Consider the following 17,302-nt stretch of genomic DNA (forward strand, 5'->3'; position numbering starts at 1 on the left):
CCCATTTCGCGATACTAATATCTCAAATGCTAATTTATTGTTGTTTGGATAATTAGTGGTACCTACTGGCACTACATATTAATATGCCATTCTAGTGTCCGATGCTAAATAAAAAATATGCAATACATAAGGGACGAAAAATTAAAAAAGTAGATTGAAGAATGTAAATAAAGTATTACCAGTAAACAAATTACTTGACATGCCTTTTTATTTCATTTTTTACAGGTCCTTTAAACGAAACCAAATTTAACGTTATAATAATTATTTATTTACATTTCTACTACAATAACAATACAATACAAAAATAAACATATTTCACAGTCCTTTAAGCAAGTTGTTTGCTCTGGGGACAGCCGAAAAACAAATACATTAACAATATTTGGTACTTAGTTTCAAATCGAAACAATTTATTTTTCATCGGCTTCCGTCGTGTTATCGTCTCTATTAAAACAGTCGATACATAATATCGATTTTAATATAAAAATCGATTAGTTAGAAAAGTTCTAAGTAGCGTGCAGTATATCGATGTTTTGGTCGGGCCAGTGCACGCGGCGATGTGTGGACACTGTGTCGAACCCGACGTTATCGAATGACTGATAGTCCTTCTGCATGTTCATCTCGGCCAAGTTGCGATACCTATAGAGTACAAAATAAACAAGTTAGTAACAAAATTTCCTTGCGTAGATCAGATTTTGAAAAACCATAATCTCTCGCAGACAGATTCTGCTATAGAAGTAAAACTTATGCATAAAAAATACCAATAGTTTAACAAAGTCCCCTTTCCAAAAATATGTCTTCTTTGCTTGGTGACTGCATTTTTAGCTTTATACTGATAGGGTGTTTCAAGTATTTAGGGCATAAAAGTACCTACCTCTTGACAAGGACACAGCATCCAAGTAGCAGCAAGACTTGCACAGCAAGCCAAGCCAGCGCCAGCGACACCAGCAGTAACTCGTGAACACATACCATCGTGCCATCCGACAACTTATTTTCTTCCGCTAAAACATATCAAATAAAAAATCAGAAATTATTCTCATGGTACATAGAATTGAAATCAATTTAAAGATTTATAGAACCCAGTGTTACAATTAGGTTTATTAAATAAAACTAGCTGTTGTCCGCAACTCCGTATGTGTGGACTTCAGTTTACAGCGGGCGGTGGACCCCGTTTCCTTGGGAATAATCTTGGGTAAAATGTAGCCTAATAAATCCAACTCTAATTACCTACATCGGCAGGTAATTAACCGGTAGGAAAAGATTTAAGTAGACGGCTACTAATTAGACTTCTATTTCATTTAGTCCACAGGTGTAATATGTATAAGACTAGTTTTAAGATTTAATAGAGCAAATACTAGTTACATAATTACAATGCTAAAAAGTTAAGTAGTAAGGCATCAGACCGAGATATGAATCGATGCTCACACGAGCGTATCATTGATAGTAATCAATAGGCATTTATGCAAAACAAGATCGGCAATACCGAATAAATGACTGTTAGTGCAGCGTAATTTAAATTGATGATATGTAAAAGTACTACGAAAAACTAGCAAAGAAGCTCAAGTCTACCCGATTTGCGAATAGCTTATCAATATTCTACATTCATTAATAATTTAGTAAAGCCCGAGTGAGTACCTTAAGTCATGGGATTAACTGGCAGATACTTTTTGATTACACAACTACAGATTAAAAAAAAACTGTAGAAAAGATTTAACAGACGGATTCACGATTCAGTTCAGAACAGATACTTACGTAAAGTGGATCGATGGTCCGCGTGGACGAGCGTATCTGTCGAAAGGATGTCTTTAGAGTCTACGAGCATTTCTAACTCCATAGCCAGTGCATCATCTTCAGTGGGCGTGCATGGGGAAGCCCCGCCCTGGGCAACCACGCCTCTCCGAGCACCCACGCTGGGGATAGCGGGCCCTGAGCCTGGCTGCTGCCTGACGGCTGCTGGTACGGGCTCGTCCCATTCCCCTAACTGATAGTACGTCGCATTCGTCTGACGAGTATTCCTGTTTTGTTTTGATTGACACTCCACCTGGGATAAAGTTAAAAGTCAGAATAGGTGGGAAATTTTTGGCAGCTCAAAGAAAATATCATATTCATTCACGTAGCAAATTTTTGGACGGGGAAAAAATAATTAACCTCGATGCGTTAGGAAGGAGTGGAACTAAATTATGAGAAAAAAAATCTATCAATAGGTACTCACGGGTGGGCACTTGTTATTACAGAAGCGCACCATGAGCGCGAATCGCACGACGTGTGAGGTGGGGAAACGGAACGCCTTGAAGCGCGCGGAGAGGCGCTGCGTGCCGCCCAGCCACGAGCGGGTGAACGATGGGAAGTCCACCTGTGGGAATACAGCAAGATTGACTCTTCAGTCCGAGTAAATGGAGATTTTGAACGTTAGGTTACGTTTTTTATCTTTAACCGTTGAAAGCTTTGCACAAATATTGTAAATATGTTAGGTTCATATTTTTAGCAAGCCGGCTAGTTCAACAATTTGGCTGATCTAGGATTGGGAACAAACACAATGGTAGTAAAAATTAACAATTAAAACAAACAGTACTTATATGTCAAGTTAGGTAGGTATTGTGTTTCAAAAAGCCTACTTAGAGTATACTCACTTGCAAATATAATTAAGTATAATTAAATCTGGTAACACAATCTCACCTGGCCCGTTGGACATCCTCTACTATCCAGAAGTAGTACAGAGCTGTCACCAAGTCTTGAAGAAGCTACGAGGTGATACGCTTTGATTTCAGATACATCTATAATGTAATAAAACAATATAAAAACGTGGAATAAACGGCCAACAATTATTCACTTATTGCTTAAGGCATTTTTAATCAGTAATTATTAATTGGCAAACACTTGCTTTCTGCGGTTTAATGCGCTAATAGTCAGATTTGCAGGGCAGATGTGGCCAGAGAAAGAGATAGATAGAGAGTTTTGAAAAACAAAGGGGAAGGTCCTTTTTGTCCAGCAATGAAATATCAGACAGGCTATAAAATTATATTGGCAATTCGACTCCACAGTCGACACAACTTACGGGTGCAACTCAACAGTGAGTATTCTGCGACTACTCTTTGGCCAAAGCAGGTATAAGATAAATAAAGCATGGAAATTCTATTTAGGTATTCAAGAACAACTCTACAAAGTGACGGTATAAAATGTTCATAATCCTCTTTATTCCACTTTGTAATGTCAAAGACATCATCACACTTTTTGGCTGGGAACAGGCTTGTTGCTCAATGATGTCCTTAAAACACCTTTTTTTTTCATTATGATTGTTTACAGTAACTTTCGTGACTATTATTCATAATTACATACTTAATGCATACTTAGGTTTGCACATGCGGTATTACCCGACTGATGCGACTTACTACCCCGTCGCCGCGTCATCTCATACTATGGACTCCGGTTGGTTCCGAAACAAGTCGCGCAATCCCGATAAATTCACGTGAGCAAATCATTACGATTTACCTGTAGTCTCAATCCTGAGTTCAAGCGGCTCTCCAAGCGACACCGCGGCCGCTCCCGTGTCGTCCAGTGCCCTCACCACGTACATGGTGACCGGCGTGGTGCTGGCCCCGTACACGGCGCTAGCTGCCGCCGGCGATATGGGCCGGCTGTCTGTATCGCTTACGGATGTCGGCTTCTTGTATCCACTGCTGTAATGGTAACCTTAGTGGTTGATTTGAACCTTATGCTGTTGGATATAAGAGTTCTTCCAATTTTGGCCACAGTATACTTTCAATTTTATGTGATTGTAAATTTCTGGATCCGGTTGGGCTGGAAGCCGACCCTTACGTAGTTAGAAAACGGCTAAGCCGATTATGATGATGAAATAGAATTTTGGACGAATTTGCTAAATAGCCTGTAGGGCAGAATAATTGGGATTTGGGGCAGAATAATTTAGATTAAATTAACTAGTTTTACTAGAAAATAACACGAGAGAATTTTAAAAAGTATTTGATTTATTATTTTTTTCGGGTACCTCAGCCACAGATTTTCATTTATTACTAACTTAATAGTATATTGAAGTATCATCGTTATCTTACCCGATATCCCTAACAGCGACGGTAGCGTCGACCTGCGTAGCTGCGCGGGCGCCGGGCGAGCAGCCCACGCGCACCCAGCGGTCACCCGCAGTCTGGATGATGGGGTTGTTCTGGATCATCACCATCACGTATGCCATCGTCCTTTAAGTAGCAATGATAGCAATGGTTGATTAAATACTCATAAAAAATACGAAACTTCCTGCATTTATTTTGGAGCTGTGTACCTTAGGAAAACGGCCTATTTGAAATAAAAACTTTTAGTTTTGTCTTTTAAACACTATAAAGGAACCTAAGATCTCAACTCCGAATAAGATACAAGGAGTGTCCAAGGATGCAACCTTTGAAATAAAAGACTGTCCATTTATTCAAGGCTGTTCACATTAAAAACGATATCCATTTACTATCCCTCACAAAACACAGTTCGAACGTACCTGTTAATGACTCCATTAGGTCCATTAGAGATACCGTACGCAAAATTAACATCACACTCTCCCTTGAGCGGCAAAGTCAGACGGACGTTGGTCCCGGTGGCTCGCGCGCTGCAGCGCTCGCCTCGGCCCGGGACGTACACGCGCCCGCGGAACACGCCGCGAGGACGGTACGTCACTACCATGTCCGAGCCCTCGCATTCTACGCTGACTGGAATGAGGATTTAGGCTTCATATAAGAACGTGGGAATTATAGCATAGAGTAAGCAAAGAGGTATGAGAGATTTCAAAGCATTCATAGAAATATCTTTGGATTTCACAGTAACATTGTTGGTAATAGTTTCGGTGTTTAAACGGTAAGAAAGCCAAATTCGATTATACCAAAGGGACAAGACAAGATAATCAAAATCACTGAAACTTGGCTAATATGTTGAAATTCTATTGACCACAATGATAGTTACACGTTTTAAGAAACAATCTCGTAACGTTTGTTAACGTTTATATGTAAGCATATTAACAGATGTTTTATAGGACAATCGTTTAGCACTTACTATTTAAGCATATAACTCTGCGGTAGTAGTCAGCTGTGGAGGTCCGGCGCAGCAGCCACGAGCCAGTCGTGATGAGGTCTTCACTGTGGAGGTCGCATAGCCCGCGCCCCCTCTCCTGCCCCGCTGTTATCCAGGTGAACCCCCGGCAGATAAAACGCGTTGCTATCTCACAGGATTTTTTGCACTGGAAAAAACACGCAATGAATGAATCAAATCTAAGGTACGTATTGCAAGACTTGAAACAGTTGGAGTATCAAGTCACCTAAAAATGGAATTAAAAACAAAAACTTTCAGATAGAGGTTTTTTTCAGTTTTAGGATAGCTACCTCTATTTTTCTCTACCATTCAAGTGTGTTTAACCAACGGTTGGGCGTATAAAGATTCAGTATAAGTCAAATGCGCGCTAGCATGATATACTGAACAATATGTAAAATTAATGTGTTCAATTGACGAAGTCTCATGGTGGCATAATCTTTATTCAAACAATCTTTTATTCAAAGTTAACTATCAATTATGAATGATAGAATTACATGATAAACGTCACCGTTTACGTATTAAAATCCAAGGAATTCGTTTTATTGTTCTTATTACCATAAAAAAGTAATTATCTGCACGACAATGATTAATCGGGGAACTAACGACCTTAATAAATAGGTACTAGATAAGTAGACTCCTCAATGAGACAGACGTAGGAATTCCTTTAAAAATTGTACATTTAATAGTATAAAGGTAATAAGGTTTTGGCAGCGTTAACCTAGCCTATTTGTGAAAGCTTATTTAGAGTAGCATTTTTTTTTGTTTTTTTTTTTATAAATTAAAGTCGCTTAAATGGTTTTTATTGTTAATGATAATGAGTGTTTTATTTTAGTGGGCTGGCCTCAAAATATTAATCTATAAACGAAGCTTTGGGGAATAACGATACAGCTGGGTTTATAACATGCATATTATTAAATCTGAACTCAATGATGCCATAAGGAAAAATCGAATGAGAAAATTAAATGACAGAAAACTCTTGTGTTTTGAATGAGCATCGTGATCGCCATACAATGACTCCAACCTTGAGTCACGACTGGTAAATAGAACAGAAGAACAACCAAACATGGTTTACATTTATTCAAATACTTAAACACAATGGGCGCGCTTGAATGCACTGACAGGCAAGGTATGGGTCAGGCCGAACACACTGACAGACGACGTGTCGCGGGTACGATCCCCACTTACCACAAGCATTTGTGAGATACTACATCTGCACATTTACGACCGAGTCGAATACCCGCATTTAACATAGAGTCTATCGCCATCCCGTAGAGCAAGATTTCGTATCTGTGTTAATCTTGCTTAGTTTAAGAGGTCGTGAGAGATTCTGGGTCTGATCTGAGTGATTCGTATACTTCTTATAATCAACAATCCTGCCTACTTATTGTATCGATAGATATGAAATAGGTATATAATATGAATTGGTTATAACCAATTCACCCTTATCACACATGTAGAATATACATATGATAAGTAAAATTAGGAAACTCGATGTTTTACTTACTTCGTCCTTAGTCAGATTCCTGAAAGTATACTCGACGTGTTTCAGCGTTTGATTGTAGTATTCTTCGTAAGAACATCTGTCTATCTTCTTGGGATCTGAAAAAGACAGCATTTCTACATTTCATTTTTTAAGAGTGATATCAACTGTTTTTTTAATATGGCAGTCGGTTCGTCGGTTGATCGTGACGAGGGGGCCCCAAGACTTGTTTTGAGGCTCCATGAAGGCGCTCTAAACTACATAGGATAAATCTGTGAAACACGGACGGACAGTAACCTTACGTATACTTATACCTAGCAGTCAAACAAAAATAGTCAGGAGTCTCGTGGGAAATCATATAAAGTATCTGTCTTATTTCAAATTATGCAAACAAAATAATATGTAATACTTTATTTTGTAGCTAGCTACATTTGTAACTGTTACTATTAAGTACGTTAGAAGGGTTAGGTTACACTTCACTTCGTTAACTTAATACAGCACGCAGACTGGTCTAGAAATCTGTCATGCATATACTCCCTTGAACTCGAAACCGTTACCTAATCCAGGGTTATAAGCAGTCAGGTCGGCTGTTATTCAATTGTCCGTGGCTATCATACACAATCCTCAAGATCTCATTAAATACCAACTATTATCAAAACATGTTTCGGGGAATTCCAGCCAAACTATTAGTCAGAAATTTTGGCAACTTTAATTTTGCATAATTTGTCCATAATTGAATAATAAACAGGCGTTTAGTACACATATTTGAAGACGAAGGAAGAATCTTCTTATACAGTGTTTAGAGATTAGTTCAGGGATTTTTCTCAAAATTTCGGGGTAATATTTGGCGTTTATTTCTTTAATTGTTTGTAGGTACTTCGGAGGTTATATGTACCTACACACAGTACTTATTGAGGACAGGTATTTTAAAAACATACTGTATAGTGTCAATGGCAGTAGGAACATATTCTAAATCAGCTAACCTTGGCATTTACATAAAGCGTAGCCAAAATTAACAAGTTATTGGACAAGAAAAGGAAAGTAAAAAGTACTATGTAACATCCAATTTATAAATCAAATTGTGGTCTCACTTTCTATATACATATCCTACAGCTATTATCTGTAGATCGTTTACTAGTAAATCTCAACAGTTTAATGTATCTAAACTATTCCTATTGCTTTAACTGCAGGCATTATGATTACTTTCCCATAAATTAACTCAACAAACATAGTTAAACACTGCGTACTCCAGTTATGCAACTAATTTTGACATTTACAGATGCAAAATATCAAAAACGGCACGAAGAGACCAAAAATCTAGTTTTATAGACATCTCACCAGCGGTCTTTAGGCTACCTATTATCTGTTTCATAACCGACCTGACTAATATGACCTGAATTGAAAAGGAAAATACACAGGTAAGTTAGGCGATAAAATAACTAGTAAAACAGATAGTGGTGATGTAAATATGCGATTATCGGCTCGCACGAGCATGCCAGCCAGTCCCGCATAGTAACGGAATTTGAAAATAAAATATGCGGGACCCTATAGAGCCACAATTACCTGTGATATTACAATAAACAACTATGTACTTATTGGGTAGGCTTACAATAGTAATAATTCTAGGTATGGACACGTTATGTTGTGCATCGTTCACGAAATATAAACGTCATCTTGTACTTGGATTTCAAGCTGTAACTCATGAACCTGTGATAGTTAAAGTGACAGACAGAAACACATCAGCGAAATGTTCAGTCTACCGGTTGTCTAGCTATCATGGCTCAAAAATTGAACGGTTGTTTTTTTTCTATAGCCTATTTATACGGAACCCTCCAAGAAATTATATACTAGCAGAATTAATAATATACTCACAGTCATGGCTGCACTGGTTCTCGATATAGAACGTGTAGTAGTTGGAGACGCGGTAGGACTCGGGTTCAGTGAACTTGTTCTCCGCGTTGAGGATACAGTTGCCGATCGTGGAGTCTGACGTGTACACCACTTCGGAGTTGAAGGCGCCTTGAGGGACAACCCACTGCGCAGACCTATGGACAAACAAGTTCCAAGGATCACCTTTGGAAATCGTCTTATCTTCTTAAACAGTTAACCGTGATGAAAGGAAGTTCTTACTTTAGTACTCCCGGATCAAAATTGTAAAGACTTTTTGAATTTTGGACACATTCCATTAGAATTTTTACGGACTGTATTTCTAGCATTCATTCATCTAAACGCAATAATGATAATGTTATAAGATTTTGTGTAAAAGAATAATATGGGACATTTTACTGCCACCAAAATCAAAGTCTTACAGATCAGCCTCTCTTACAGATCTTACATGGCCGTTAAATATTAAAACACACACACACATACAGACACTCTCACATACTCGCATTTAAGAGTTAATCTTACATAGATACATTTCATTACCTGACCTTATAGGTCACAATCTACTTGCTTCTATTTTCCCTGTGCAAAATTCCAAAGAAATTATAATATCCTGATTGCGCAATGTAACAATTAGTCATACGATCCAATGGTCTAAATTGCGAAGATCTTGCAATGAACCAGAGCTGCACTGATTCAAGGTAAATCTGGGATCTAAAATGACTGCGTGCTACGGATTGTGGATCAAAAGCTAACCCATTGCCAGAAATATGTAGTGTCATTTAATCAATATTTTTTTTCATATTATAGGTATTATTAATAAGCCGGAAACTTATGTACTATTACTTGTCAGTTGAAAAGCAATGTTTTGGTTTTCCCGGAAAGATGTTCCTCAGTGTTTTGAGACGCGGGAAATACCGACATATTCACCAAACCACTCGCCCACTTAAGCGTTGCACCAAGGCTTCGCGCATAGGATGATGGAAACAGCAGCAAAACTAGGTTGACACAATCAGATTTTTACAAAAAATGCAATGAGTAGCTGTGGTGCTACTCATCATCCTTCTGGCCTTTTCCCAACTATGTTGGAGTCGGATTACAGCCTAACCAGATGCAGCTAAATGTCAGTGTTTTAAAAGGAGCAACTGCCTATCTGATCTCCTCAACCTAGTTACCTGTGCAACATCCTTTAGTCACTCCTGATGATGACCCCCCCCCCCAGATGCGTAAATAACAGCTACATCCAGACCTAATTTAACGTGCCTTCCGAAACAAAGGATAAATGGTCCGACAATGTTAACACTTGATAATATTAAAAAGTACTAAACATCGTCCTACAAGTCACTGAAAAGCTGGCGCGTGGCACTTTTTAAATTAGACATTGTTAAAAGTTTCTTATTTCTGACATTCAAAGCATTTTTTCATGTCAAAGCATTTTGCCCGCTCTTTAACATGCATCACGAACGCATTGATTAGCTAAATATACAATTATAATTCAAGAATGCAAGTATTTGTTTATGTAATTCACATAGTTATTTTTATAAACATGATTCAGGTGAATACCTTATTAGTATGGTAATGTTTTTACAATTCAGTCTACTCTATATGGGATAACCTGTAATGAGTAACTTGATTTATCGTCTACATAATAAGCATAGATCTAGTTTGCTAAATAAACAACAAACATTATAAGTATTTCAGTTGTTGGCATCATGATATCTATCGATTACTATATATTATTTATTCTGAAATAACCGCTTCAATAACCTCTGAAATTAAAATAAAATAATTTTGTAGACTATGCAGTTTCCGAAAGACGGCGAAACACTGTGCAAATGTATTGTAAAGCTACCGCATCCCCGGTACAGAAAGACAAAGTAAGGAACAAGTGTGGGTTAAGACAGTAAAAGTCTGACACTCCCTTCCGCTTAGCACTAAGCGGGAGGAGTGATTTCATGATTTCTCTACCTGAACGAAAACCCTGGATACTTAGTAAGGAAAAGAGCCCCTTTATATAAAGTTTAAGCAAAATCCCTTTTAATTTGCAATAATTATAAAACACCCATATTTGTGCATATTTGTTTATATCGACCACGTGATTACGTAAATCGAACATCTGCATAATATTTATACCATCGGGAAACTATATTACACAGTTTGAGGTTTTGGAACACGCATATGGAAAATGTATTTACGTTACAGAAATAAACACAACCACTTCGATTTTGTTTTTGATTTCCTCATGAACTGCTTTGTATACTTAGATTTTTAAAGTGGGACATACAAAGCCCAGTTTAAATTCGATGACAATGTTGTTTTAGCATTCAAACAGGAAAACAATCAAACGGTGGCTAATTGGCTAATTATACATATCTATATGGGTAATTTGACGAAGACAAAAAATGAGGTTCAAGAAAGGAAAATTGATGTAGATATTTATTTTGTATATATGCATAGATGATAAAAAGAACAAAAGAGAAGATAGAAAAGCTACTAAATTATTAGATCACTTAACTATAATGTCTTCAACTTAATACACTGACAGGTATTTGTTTACGTCTTGTAACGTAACGTCAGTGCACTCTACATTTTTTGAGTTTTTGGTGTTCGCTAAAACTTTCCTTGATTGGAACGAAAAAGAAATAATTGAAACTAGCAGGTTTCCTTCTTGTAAAATTTAAAATATGTGATCACACATTGTTTACACGAAATCGAAAAAAGACCATGGGGATTTCGAACAGGACAAAAACAAAAAAGCATGCACCAAGAGTCTGGCACAACTTCGATCTTACTTATTCTAGGGACAACAACACTATATTATACTGATATAATTCACAACAAAACTAATTTCGACGTTCATGTGCTAATGACAAGAGCAATACAAACAACATGCACGAATGCGCTACCCACGATCACACAATCATTTATCTCGATGTCTTCAAGACGTAAGAAAAGATACAATGCAACATCTTTTACATTTGACATTTATTAATAGAAGTTCACTTTATTGTCTACAATTGAAAGTTTTAATTGCTCTTAAAAGTAGGTACAAGAAGAGGCGTACCTACCTTTAATTGTACCTGATTTATATCTTGGAAAATAATATAAATTTGACAAAACCTACTTTGCTATGGCATTATTGTCTCCAAAAATAGACATGTTGAGTACTCGTGCCTGTCCAGTATCTATACCTTTTCTTTGATATGACTTGCTTAGTCTAAACCTCAATAAAGATAGAACTAAAAGCTGTTCAAGACAAAACGTTGCAAAACTTCTTCAAGAAAGGAGTAGAGCCAAGGAGGACAGCGTCTCGCTTCATTTGAATAAACGATTTTTAATCTTACCGATACTGTTGTTCACGAGCACTCGACGAGAAGATGGCATCATAGCACTCGTAGACGGTGACGTTGAGAATGACCTTGAGGTGTGACCCCTCGGAGTGCAGGTGGTAGCCAGGCGTGTTCTCCAGGGCCCACCATCGCACGGAGCAATCCTCTGGTACTAATTAAATCATAAGCAAATAATTTCCATATAAGTAGGTATACTTATTAAATGATTTCGGGAAATGTAACGTAAGATGAGAGATATCGTCATAATATGACACATTAATCATTAAAATTCAAAGAAATCACTAATTACGACGATAAGTTACGTCGAATACATATCGATAACAGACAATTATTTTAATATACGGGCATCTGAAGTTACTTACATTCCAAGCAAACTTTTTTGAAGTAGGCGACATCATTATCAACCTTCAGCTGTGCTGTGGTGGAATCAGCTAATCCTTGGCAGTTTCCCCTTCCGTATGCTACTACGACAGCTGCACAGTCTTCGAGTTCTCTGCATCTCGCGAGGCAGGCGCCGGCGAGGGATTCCTCGTCTCCACTGGCGGAGTATACGAAGACAGGAGTGGCCAGTTCGGGAGCCACGCCGGACCATCGTGTGAACGAGACCTTACGCCCATTACCGCATTGGGCTTTTGTTGCTGTTTATAAAAAAAATGATTCCTATTAGAAGTTGTTTATTATTGCATGAATAAATGCTACTTGTTTTAAAAGCGTTCTATAAAAAAAGAAAAGAAGTGCTTTTTGATGACTGCAAAACATTAATTGTAAGATTTATCTTCCAGAGATTTCACAATCTAGGTAATCAAAGATTCAAATCAAATGTAGAATAATCCAAACAAAAATATATTCTAAATAATATAGGTTAACGACCATCAATAATAATAATTACATAAGACATAAAAACAAAAACAAAGCGGAAAGTTATTCACCCAGGTCCACGCGGATGATGAATAAAATTATTGGAAGCCATCAAACAAGTTTACAAACCAAAATACACATTAACGTATCTGTGTTTAATATATCTGTGTATATAAGCTGTGGGCTTCGGACATTCCACGCAAAGTCTTCATAGCTTCGCAGTCAAGTTATTGTGCTTATAAGTTAGTGTTACTACACGAGAGTGAATATTAATATTTAATTCGACAGCAAAAGGTTGGTAGTCAAATTTAAAATAAGTGTTATATATCCTACTAATATATAAAGCTGGAGAGTTTGTTTGTTTGTTTGTTTGAACGCGCTAATCTCAGGAACTACTGGTCCAAATTGAAAAAATATTTTTGTGTTGAATATACCATTCATTGAGGAAGGCTTTAGGCCAGTTGAGGCTATAAACCATCACGCTGCGACTAATAGGAGCGAAGATACAATGGGAAATGTGAAAAAAACAGGGCAGGTATAAATCATAACTTATACTTCAACCCACTAGGACGAAGTCGCGGGCAACAGCTAGTATCTAATATAGGTACCTACAATAATAAAGACAAGTACCTACTCAAACTAGTTTAATAAAAAGTGCACATTAAAATTACAATTAGTAGATACTTAATTATTAATAAGTAAATAAACAAACCATCAAGTGTATTACGGATTGAAGCTTTTGTTTAATCGACTTTCAAGGTACTCTTGTTTTTATGCTCCATTTTTGTGTATTTTTTATGGATTTTATGGATTCCCGATGGGCCAGACTGTTACCAGCTCAAACGACCAAAATGCTTTTCCGATACCTATAGTCGTTGCGTTAATTTTATTTGAACTTTAAAGTGAATCTACGTTAATTCCTCTATCACGAAAGAGTTCCTAGGTTACAATGGACCTATTTTGTATTTGTATTAAGAAATATTAATGATAACCTAATATGGTAAACATCATCAGTCATCTCGGACGCAATGTTCCTTTAGTCGTTAAGTTATTGTACGGTTAATTGCGGAACATCTTGCCTCATTTTAATGTTTAGCTCTGAATACTTAAAATGTTGTTACAATAATGATTAAGCATTTTACATGTTCTCGTAAATTACAAGTTACCTACTGTACGATAGTAAATTATAAGAAAGGGACGTTCAAAAACCTATGCAAATTGCAGAAATACTAATGATTGATTTACCTCGGACCAGGGCCGTACAAAATCATTTCGCCGAATAACATAAATTATCGTTGTCCTCGAGTGCCCGATGGATTCAATAAACACAATATTGATTTGAAACCAATATTTTACTGACCTACAGTAAACTCCTTATGTAATACTACAAATTTATAATAATTTATGTAATATAAAGTAGTATGATTGACTTGATATGCATTAAAAAGTGTTTACATTAATAGTAAGAGTACGTTATCGAGGAGTCGCCTGAATAGTATCTAAGTTTTTAGGTAATCTACGGACAATAGGAACATTTATTCCGTTACTTTATAAAGAGGGGAGAATAAAGCAAATATTCGCTATTTAAGTTAAAAATCCAACAACAATTAAATAACGTCACATTTCTTCGTTTCAGATGGACCTGCTACGAGTATTTTGGCTGTTATTGTCAATCGTTACCATTGTGTGTACGAACACTGGGCACGCATTTCCCCACTACATCCAGTGCCGATCGGGGTGGCGACTTATTTCCATCAAAGGTCAAAGAATTTGCGTACCCATCGACTACTATTCATACAGTAAATGACAGCAATAACTACACATCCTGTGGTTTTATTTATTTTCCAGCATTTCTATGAATGATCTCAGATCTTAAACAAATCTAGGCTAAAAGGAAAATATCTATAGAAACCGGTGAAATATACAATTAACAATAAAGGAACGTAGTCATGCCAGAAGCCCTTCTATTTATTGTATTTCTGGAGGAGATGTTGACTATAAGGATCCTATTCTCCTATAAAGAAATGGATAATACCCGGAAGATTTACTGTCATGTCTTTAAAGGACAGCAAATCCTCTGAGTGTTAAACTCGTGTCTTCGTCAAAACCTCTAAATGGACAGATAAATGGTATCTAGAGTAATATTATTAAAATTCAGTTTCGACTAAGCCCTAATTATGTGTTGTGGATTTGCAATAGATATTTATCGCTCTAAGTGATGACTCCTAAATTAGAAGTTGGTAGCATATTGTACCAACGTATAGGTTCGTTAGTTTCAGCACCGGATACAGACTAACAATTTTAATACACAGTGTCAATTTTCGAGGTAATTCTGCCTCTATAATATTCTTATAATCGAATTATTACAATGAATCACTTACTGTAATAACACATGAGCGTCGCCAGGACAATAACGACTCCATATGGCTTCATAATATCTGATTCAGAACACGTTCAACTAGACTTATGAATCATCAAATTATATAAAAATTTACACAACTGTTAACAATAATTCACGATTATTATCACCTCACATGTTATAAGAACATTTTTTCGCGTCGGCACACTAACAGCTCACTGATAAGCATTGTCCGAATCGTTACGTTCAAACGGGCCGATTTATGTCAGTTAGGCATCAAGACTTGGGAGTCGCAGACTGACGATGAGCTCCAACTACAACAGAAGTCCGACTGCGCGGGTCTGTATGCGCGGATCACTACACCAATTCTGGACGCACCTGATTAAACATGAACAACATTTATACTCCTCAAAACCAAAGATATTTTCATGAAACTATAATTTTAGGATAGTTTATTTAGACAAATGGTTAGGCTGAATGTGAATTAATTTTATGTATGTCACAAATTCACGGACCAGTATGGTTTGTTCAGTTGCTTGAGGAGTCTAGGAAGCCGAGTGAGCTAACGAGTTCGTGTACTGCGTAAATAGGCAGCGTCAATCACACCGCGGATGGCTACTGAAACTGTATGAAGTGCAGGCGTCGTGCCGTTCGGCCCCCACTATGCCAGGTATCCGTCGCCGGCACGACCTTGCAGTTTATTATTATGGGTTTACAGACTACAATTTACAATAGAGTGACGAGTCGACGTCAAACGATAGTGAAAACGATAATAATGACGTTAGACGCCCAGAACGATGTTTTGTAACGAACGACCATGTGGGTCTGTATACACAAAACATTGACATGCTGAGGTTGGCATATGTGTTATTTCCCGACACGATATTTTCGGATATTTCGAAAGGCTTCCGTTGGAGGATGTGTCTTATGCGGAGGAAAAGCAAAGCTCCACCCACATCCTTGATCGAGACCCTACCATTAGAGCCGAGATTTGATAGCAACATTACTAATAATGTATGCCATGAAGACCATATTTATTGCAAACAATAGACGAGCAACAGTGACATGCAAACGATTTATGAGCGAAACATAAAATATCTACAACCTTTAGTATCTAATCTATCTATAAATACCTAATACGTAACAAATGCAACTAGGAAAACTTACATCTATCGATCTATGTCACAATATTTTAATTGATAACATTTTTTAAGAGTCAGTGGAGTGGACAGTCCCATCCCGACCTAGTAAAGCAATCTGTTATGTTAATTCTGTTACATTCATTCTATTGTTATGTAAATGTTGTTTGAGTCACGGTATCGAGGTAACTTGATAATACGCCAAATACATTACGTGTACGTAATGCCGGTAGCAGTACATAATCGACGACACGACAGCCCTTGCAAGACATTATAGTTTTCATATGGTTGAATTGTCTATTATTTTCCTTTAAGTTGATGCAATTTTCCTATTCAGTATTCTTACTTATGTTAATTGGTAGGTAGGTAAGACAATAGATAAGGTTTACATACGATAAATGCATTTTATCTATTGGATGGATTCTGTATTTGATGGCAAAATTAGGGGGCCCAACGTCTTAAAGTAGGTAACATTATTGCGGATAGGGACGGGAGATACCGCTTTGCGCCGTTTTTAAGACGTGGTGGTAGGCCCTCAGAGCCTACCTTCTTGGTAGTTCTTCGATAAACTATCGTCCATTAACTAAAAGTGCAAAACTGGTCTTTTATGGACCTTTCTGCAATAGAACTGTTATGACAAATTTCTATTCGTTTATTGAGAATGATGAGTTTTATTCTTGTCTTCTTCTTATATTCTAGATCGTAAGCATAGTGTTATAAATCGCATGCAGGACTAAAAATTAGCATATACCTAGTAAATAACAGCTACAACATTATGCACTTGCATTGGGACAAACAGACGATTTTTTATGTATTTAAGTCCTTATATGAACAGATGCATGTATAGTTTTTATATTCAAGAACTCTAACAATAACATCACATTAATCTTACGCCATCATAGATGTTACCCATGACAATTAGTTAGTATTTATAACTATACTTTAGTACTTGTTGGTAGATAAAAACAATAACATTAAAAGCAAAATGCAGTCATCACGATACTCAAATACAAAACCTTAATGGCTCTTATATTTTCTTAGACACAAACCTATTTACCTGCACCTAGGTACTTATATACTATAGGAGTACCTACAAAAGTCGTCTGCAATTGACCAATTATTTTATTCAACGCTAACATCAATTCTAAACTTT

The 17,302-nt window shown here is 37.0% G+C and overlaps 1 protein-coding gene and 1 long non-coding RNA gene across 3 annotated transcripts; one reads left to right on the forward strand and one right to left on the reverse strand.

Moving 5' to 3' along the window:
• Positions 1-425: 425 nt before the first annotated feature.
• On the reverse strand, positions 426-15,941 carry LOC113497773. Of its 2 annotated transcripts, none has more exons than XM_026877479.1 (14): positions 15,033-15,941; positions 12,156-12,431; positions 11,788-11,944; positions 8,432-8,604; positions 6,584-6,678; positions 5,044-5,227; positions 4,496-4,703; positions 4,065-4,205; positions 3,487-3,671; positions 2,674-2,771; positions 2,210-2,350; positions 1,750-2,038; positions 872-998; positions 426-636 (listed from the first exon to the last, which is right to left on the reverse strand). In XM_026877479.1, the coding sequence occupies exons 1-14, from the start codon at positions 15,082-15,084 to the stop codon at positions 504-506; spliced, it is 2,259 nt and encodes a 752-aa protein (XP_026733280.1). In that variant the 5' UTR covers positions 15,085-15,941; the 3' UTR covers positions 426-503. The 2 variants fall into 2 exon arrangements, with proteins under 2 accessions (XP_026733280.1, XP_026733279.1); XM_026877478.1 differs by having other exon boundaries at positions 3,487-3,674; positions 15,033-15,791.
• LOC113497777 lies at positions 12,444-14,474 on the forward strand. Its single transcript, XR_003400921.1, has 2 exons — positions 12,444-12,945; positions 14,288-14,474. It is a non-coding gene; the product is annotated as an uncharacterized LOC113497777 (long non-coding RNA).
• Positions 15,942-17,302: the final 1,361 nt, after the last annotated feature.

Source organism: Trichoplusia ni, chromosome 9, assembly GCF_003590095.1.
Source record: "Trichoplusia ni isolate ovarian cell line Hi5 chromosome 9, tn1, whole genome shotgun sequence".
NCBI lineage: Eukaryota > Metazoa > Arthropoda > Insecta > Lepidoptera > Noctuidae > Trichoplusia > Trichoplusia ni.

What these genes read in the sequence shown, in the direction of transcription:
- LOC113497773 (XM_026877478.1), bottom strand. Translation starts at nt 15,084, where the DNA reads ATGAAGCCATATGGAGTCGTTATTGTCCTGGCGACGCTCATGTGTTAT. An exon ending in CAAAAAAGTTTGCTTGGAAT is followed by an intron (nt 11,945 to 12,155) that starts GTAAGTAACTTC and finishes TGATTTAATTAG; the next exon opens with TACCAGAGGATTGCTCCGTG. An exon ending in CAGAGTTATATGCTTAAATA is followed by an intron (nt 4,704 to 5,043) that starts GTAAGTGCTAAA and finishes TCCTCATTCCAG; the next exon opens with TCAGCGTAGAATGCGAGGGC.